Source organism: Sycon ciliatum, chromosome 8 (assembly GCF_964019385.1).
Source record: "Sycon ciliatum chromosome 8, ocSycCili1.1, whole genome shotgun sequence".
NCBI classification, from domain to species: Eukaryota; Metazoa; Porifera; class Calcarea; order Leucosolenida; family Sycettidae; genus Sycon; species Sycon ciliatum.
Window position 1 is genome coordinate 27015764 of NC_088650.1, and position 7016 is coordinate 27022779.

The 7016-nt window shown below is 50.6% G+C and overlaps 1 protein-coding gene across 1 annotated transcript; it reads right to left on the minus strand.

Moving 5' to 3' along the window:
* Positions 1–1355: 1355 nt before the first annotated feature.
* On the minus strand, positions 1356–5387 carry LOC135823668 (uncharacterized protein K02A2.6-like). The gene has a single exon (XM_065336517.1). It carries the CDS (start codon positions 5385–5387, stop codon positions 1356–1358), a length of 4032 nt encoding a protein of 1343 aa, XP_065192589.1.
* Positions 5388–7016: the final 1629 nt, after the last annotated feature.

Genomic DNA, 7016 nt, shown 5'->3' on the forward strand with positions numbered 1-7016 from the left:
CCACGTCACATACTTCCACCTTGCGCACAACAACAAAGACCGAAGCGAGGGCGACCCAGAAAACAACCGTTACCTACACAACTTGTGGATCCTGGTTCACAGACTGTGCTTGCTCCGCCGTCGCTGGTGGAGGAGGGTGGGCGTGGTGGCTCATCGGGCCGGCTTGTGTCGCCGCCTTTGCTCCTGCCGTCGGCGGTTCCTTCGTCAGTGCCCCCGGCGGCTTTGGCTGGGGTGGTGCCGCTTGCGGTCCCGGTCCCACTGCCTCCTCCTGATCCTCCGCCATCGGCTCTTGCGGCGGTGGAGCTTGCCAGTGACAGACCGCGAGCAACATCGACATTGGCAATAACACTACAATTGCCAACTCAAAAAGACCCACCTTGCGTATCAGCAGCTCCCACATCATCACCAACAATGCAATCTACAGCAACCACAACTAATCCACCGTCCAAGCACACTATTGAAAGACCAAGACGATCAACAGCCAACTACAACAGAAGCTACGCACTCAACGGACAAGGGCGTAAGGAGGGACGTGACAGCAGGGTGACGGCCGAGTCCCGTTCAATGGACCAAGTCAGGCGGGATAACAGAGAGAGCGGAGAGGAAGCGGGTGATGGGACGGACGGTGAAGGGAGCAATGAGTCGGAGAGCGACGATTGTAGTGATCGCGAGAGTGCCGGTGAGAATGTTAGTGTTGTGCGTAGGTTTCGTGGTAGCAAATCTTCAGTGTACAATCATCTGTTGACTAGTCCTGATTGTTGCAATTCGTATTCCGACTCTTCTTTCACTGTATTGTGCTGTGGTCGTTGTAGACATCTATTCAGTCACTCACAAGACAGCCATTGTGCTAAACAGATCTTCTTTAGTTCTCTATCAGAAGTGCGCCATGTCATCTCTCTCGTGCTATACATAAAGCGGTACAAGCACGGCATGCCTGCACGTGCGTACATAGTACTACATACAACTGCATGTACGATATCTACATTACCCCCCTTCCCTCAAAAAGAAAAAAAAAAAGAAGAAAGAGAAAAAAGGAAAACTAAAACAAACAAAAAAACACTTGCATCCGTATCCTGCAGCTTGCAGAGGAATGTACGTACATGTGTTGGAGTAAAAGAGAGACGGGAAGTGTTGCAACTATTAGAAATAATCTGACTCAAAACTTGAGGCAAAAACACCATGAGTTTGAGTTACAATGCAAACTCGACCAATAAGGGGAAAAAATAAAGAAAAATCTAAATATTCACAAGGTAGTTAGAAGATTCTAAACAACGCCAATCTGGTTAGAAGATTCTAAACAACGCCAATCTGGTAGCGATTGAAGCCACTCATTTGGTAATGCATGACTCGACGACTCAGATGTCAGCTTCACGTGCTTTCTCTGTAAGCTTGATCTGACGGCCAGCTCTGGTCTGTACGCCCTCACGGAATACACTTGGACGAGAAGTTGGCGGTGACAGTGACATACAGGCCGGTGTTGCAGGTGATGCTGTCGTCTCCGGTGAAGCTGCAGGAGACAACGGCAATGTGAGCGCAGTTACCGGAGCTTCGGGCCTGGATGTTGCGCTGCTCGCTGACGGAAGGCTTGTTGGGTCGGACACTGGCAGTGCTGGAGCACACACTGGCTCTGGCACATGCTCCCTCTCTGACTGTGCCGGAGGTTCACTCATGGGTGCTTTCTCCGCTGCTGCTGCTGCTGCTGGTGCTACAAACTCGGTAACATGCTGACGGTTCCGGAGCAGTATGCGTGACCCATCAGTGACCCCAACCTGACGACCATACTGCTCTACTACCTTCCATTCTTTTCGAGGGTCGCTGTACCCATCATGGAGCACTACCCGCGTACCTGATGGCAAATGGGGTAACTTGCGGACACCTCGGCGCGAGTCATGACCTTCAACCATTGCTGCTTTCGCCTTGATCTGCTCAGATGGGTTGACGATCTGTGGGGTGATGGATGCTGGAACCCGTGTCCGAATGACTCTGCTGAACAACGCTTCGCTCGGCGATGTACCTAGCATCCGGTGCCGCGAATTGCGAATGTCGAACAAGACTTGAGTGATGCGGCGGTGTAGCGGTAGATGAGGTCTCAGGCTGGCAACTCGTTCTTTCACCAGACGATGTAGTCGCTCCACCATACCGTTAGAGCGGGCATACCGGGGGCTAGACTTGCAATGCTCAACACCCAACTGAGCGAGAAACTTGGACATCTCAGTGGATGCAAACTGTGGGCCCCAATCCGAGACGAGTGTTGAAGGCAGACCAAACCGTGCGAACAACTCCATCAGCTTGTCGATCACACCCGTTGTCGTAGTATTGGACAGTGGTAGAAGCTCTGGCCAGCGGGAACCATAATCAATAGCAGACAGGAACGTGGCTCCCTCAATGGTAACAAGGTCAATGGCCAGTTTCTGCCAGACACCTTCTATCTCTGTAGGGAGGAGCTGTTGCGCTGGATTGGAGCGTTTACGCCAGCATTCAGAGCATTTCTCTGCAAACAGATTGGCATCCTTCATGAGACCTGGCCACCAAACCCGTTCGCGAAGGGTATCCCGGAATGCATCGATGCCTGGATGACCTTCATGTGCTAGTCGCAGCACCGCTGGGCGGAGCTCTTCTGGAATGACGTAGCGATTGTCTAGCATGACAATCCCTTCAATGACTGTCAGCTGATGGCGTAGCAGGAAGTAAGGCTCTTCCGTTTGGATGCACCCTGACCAAACTGATGTGCCCACTCTTTGTCGGACGCTGCTCAGTGTCGGATCAGAGTCCGTGGCCTGGCGAATATCCTTGGAACGAACCGGACAAGCCTCGAGAATGAGACTAACGAATTCCGCCATTGAACGTGCCTCTGCAGGTGAAGCTGTGCGATCAGGTAGAGGAGCTCGAGAGAGGGTGTCAGCACAAACCATCTGCTGGCCAGGGACGAACACCAAGCTGTAGCGATAGGGCATCAATGCGACCAGCCATCTCTGAAGCCTCGGTGGCACTTCGTCGAACGGCTTCTGGACGATAGAAATAAGCGGCTTGTGATCCGTAAACACTTGCACTTCTCGGCCTAGTACATACTGCCGAAAGCGAGTCAGGCCGAATACCACTCCCAGCATCTCTCGTTCCAGCTGAGAATAGCGTGACTCAACATCTGATAGAGAGCGACTGGCACATGTCACTGGTACCCAACAGCCACTGGTATTCTTCTGCCACAGGACTGCTCCCAAACCGTCTGGCGATGCATCACAGCTGATAGCAGTAGGGACGTCTAATGCTGGTTGAAAGAATGCCAACGCTTGCAAAGCTGACGCTATACCAGCCTTTGCTGAGGTGAATGCCTGCAGGACTTCATCATCCACACTGAAGGGATCACGCTTTGCTAGCCTGCGCAGAGAAGCCGTGATCTGGGCCAAGTTCGGAATGAACTTTCCAAGGTACGTAGCCATCCCCAGGAACCGTCGCACATCAGAGATAGATTTCGGAGGGGCCAGCTCCTGGATGGCTTGTAACTTGTCATCATCTGGGGACAAGCCGGTCGCACTTAGCCAATGTCCCAGATACTTCACACGGTCCTGGTTCAGTCGGCACTTGGTCCAGTTGAGTTGGAGGTTAGCTGCTCGCAGTCGCTGCTTGACTGCTTCTAGCCGTGCATCGTGTTCTGCTTGATTGGAGCCAAACACTAGGATGTCGTCGATGTAGACGATGACTCCTGGCAGGCCTTCCAGAATGTCGGACACCACTCGCTGGAAAATCTCAGGCGCACATGCGATACCGAAAGGTAAACGCTTGAAACGGAACAGGCCACAGTGCGATGAGAAAGTCGTTAGAGGCCTTGCTTCTTCTGACAAGAGTAGCTGATGGAATCCAGATTCCGCATCCAGAACTGAGAAGACCCCTGCGCCATCAAGCTGAGCTGTGATCTCGTCAACGGTTGGAAGAACGTTGCGCTCACGTGTAACTCTCTTGTTCAGTTCTCTGTAGTCCACGCATAGTCGCAATGCTCCATTCGGTTTGCGGACTGGAACAAGTGGTGACACCCACGGCGTGGCTTCCTTGACGGGTTCAATGATATCCAACTTGGTCAGCCGTTTCAGCTCGGTCTCGATGTCAGCCCGGATACTGAAAGCTGGGCGTCGTGGTGGCTGGGCTAGAGGCTTTGAACCGTCTTCCAGAGAGATTTCGATGGGTGACACGTTCACCACGTTTGCTTGTGACAGGAGGTTCAGCTCCTTGATGACATCCTGTCCGAAGAGAACGGAGTGCTGACTGGCTGCTACCACGAAACAACTGCACTTCACGTTCTTGCCACCATGTGAAATGTGGACGTCAGCCATGCCCAAAGTCTCTACGACACCGCCATTGTACGCTTTCAGCAAGCGGTCACTCTTGCGCGTGGGCTTGATCACATCATCAGTGAGGATCGTCCGAGTTGCACCTGTGTCTAACAGTCCAGTGCACAGCTCACCATTGACTTTGAGTGTAGTCTGGAATGTCTTGTCGCCAGCGAGTGCATAGCTACTGACGGCGAAAGCGGAGTCGTACATGCGACTTGCATGCTCATACTCATCAGGCTCATCCTCTACTGGCCGGGCTCTTTCTTCGTGTCTTTCCACTTTGTTTGACATGCAGACCGCTGCAAAATGCCCTCGCTTGCCACACTTGTTGCAGGTGACGTTGGCCGCAGGACAGTTACGCATGCCTGGTTTGTGACTACGTCCGCAGTATTTGCACTTCTTTCCCTCTGATCCAGAACCAGCTGCAGAGACAGCTTGCACACGCTGGATGGGCACGGGGAACACAGGCGGTGCGTCACTAGCTCTGGTACTATCGTACAGTTTACTGTCAGTAATCGACGCTTCCAACGCCACTGACTTGGTGACGGCGTCGTTCAGGGTCAGCTTCGACTGTTTCAGCAGCTCCTTTCGAAGCTCAACAGAACGCAGGCCCACGATCAGCTGGTCGCGAATTTGGCAGTTGACAATGGTATCCACAGAAGTGGAGCTGAATTCGCAAACATCTGCCTTTTCTCTCAGCCGCCCAACGAACGAAGTCACCGACTCGCCCTCCATTTGGCGGAGTTGGCGGAATTTGTGACGTTCAGACGTGACATTTGTTGACGGTCGAAAGTGTGCCAACAATGCGTCCGTCAAGGCTTGGTACTCATCTCCAGGTGAGCCATCTTGTGTCTGCTCCACCGTGACAACCAGACCTTTCACAATGCGCCTCACTGCTAATCCAGCCAGATTCAAGAACAAGCGTTTCTTGTCAGCTGCTGCCGTCACTTCACTGATTGAAAGGAAATCATTTATGTCCTCGAGCCAGAGTTCAAAATCAGCACCGACGTTGCTCGCAGCATAGTCAGGAATAAATTCCTTGGGCGTCCTGCCCTTTGTCATTTTCGTTCACTGCGCCAATGTAGACATCTATTCAGTCACTCACAAGACAGCCATTGTGCTAAACAGATCTTCTTTAGTTCTCTATCAGAAGTGCGCCATGTCATCTCTCTCGTGCTATACATAAAGCGGTACAAGCACGGCATGCCTGCACGTGCGTACATAGTACTACATACAACTGCATGTACGATATCTACAGTCGTCATGGTTATGGACTACAGTTAAAAGTTTTGGAAGCCATCTGTCAGCGTCTGTATAAGCCTAATTTGTGTGTACAGAAGGATAGTATACTTGGGTTGAAATTGTTCAAGTAAAGTGTCATGTTTGGTGCGGCCAAGCTTGGCCGTTAATGTTCTAGGTGTAATGTACTGCTGTTATTTGTTATCACTTTGTCCTTCCTTCTTTCTTTCTCTTCTTTGTTCATTTTTCAGTTGCAAGTTTAGTGTTAGTACACGCATTCGTTATTGCTCTCGCTTTCATTGTTAAAATTCACACTTGTAAATTTCACTGCTGTTGTTCTTAGTGTTATTTCTCTAACTTAAATTTTCTATAATAGTTCAATTTTGTTTTCATTGTCCTTTAGTACAACGAAGATTCCTGATGAGTGTTGTACGAAAACTTGTTTGAATCCTCATTTTCTCTACACCATTTCTTCACATTTTCATCGTTTTATTGCACATTCAGGCATAGTGGGATGGTCTAAGACCATGATTGAGAAACAGAGGGTACCAGGTTCAAGTCCTGCTTGGAAGCGGAAGGAATTTTTCCAGCCGTGCTGCGACCCACAGTTAATTGGGAACTCGTGGCCTGGCACGAGGGTAACATGGATGCAGCTAATGGGATTTCGGTCTTTGACCACTTGGTGGTGCGTCTGATCTACTCACCTCCCACCGTTTAGGCGCTGCATCTGCGCCTTTGATCCTAGAGGGTGGTGGCGTTCCCACGGCGGATGCGGAAAACTCGGCTTCCAGCCGAGTCTCACGCGAACCGTGAAATTTATTTTTTATTGCACATTGTCTCCACAGTTTTACATTACATGAATAAAGTGTACACAAATGTCGATCCAGGCCAGCTTGTATTATGATTGCGGTTATCAAATAAATAAATGTTTTCTTTTTATTGGATGTTTTTTCTCGCACTAGCTCGGTCGTACCGTTTCTATGCAGTTTGGATGATTCCCAATGTGGTTCAGCACCGTGATTCCAGGCTTCTGGCACTGAAGAGGAGCTAATAGGCTCTCAAATATGCAAGGCACCCGTCGCTGTCCAAAGCCGCAGTGCTGATGATGATTGTTCGTTGTCTGCTTCACTTCTCGAAGTCAAACTCAAAGGCTCGGGGAATGAGTCAGCGCGACCCACTTCAGCTGCTCCAAATTCCAATGTGTAACCATCCGTGTCCAAATCAGCCACAGTGATGCTTATCCGCTACGACCCATACCACAGATAAGATCACGCTTTGTAGCTCAGCACTACACAGGACCCTTTCAAAGCCAAAGCCTACATGCAAGAGTACATGGTTTTCATGTACTCTTGCTACATGGAAGTCGATGCTGGATGTGGACGCCTTGGATCCCAAACCGGCAAACATTTCGAACATCACACGTCACCGTACCAAGGAGCTTTCATTCGACAA

Bases quoted from the DNA above. Each gene is read 5' to 3' on its own strand.
- LOC135823668 (XM_065336517.1), bottom strand. From the start codon at position 5,387: ATGACAAAGGGCAGGACGCCCAAGGAATTTATTCCTGACTATGCTGCG.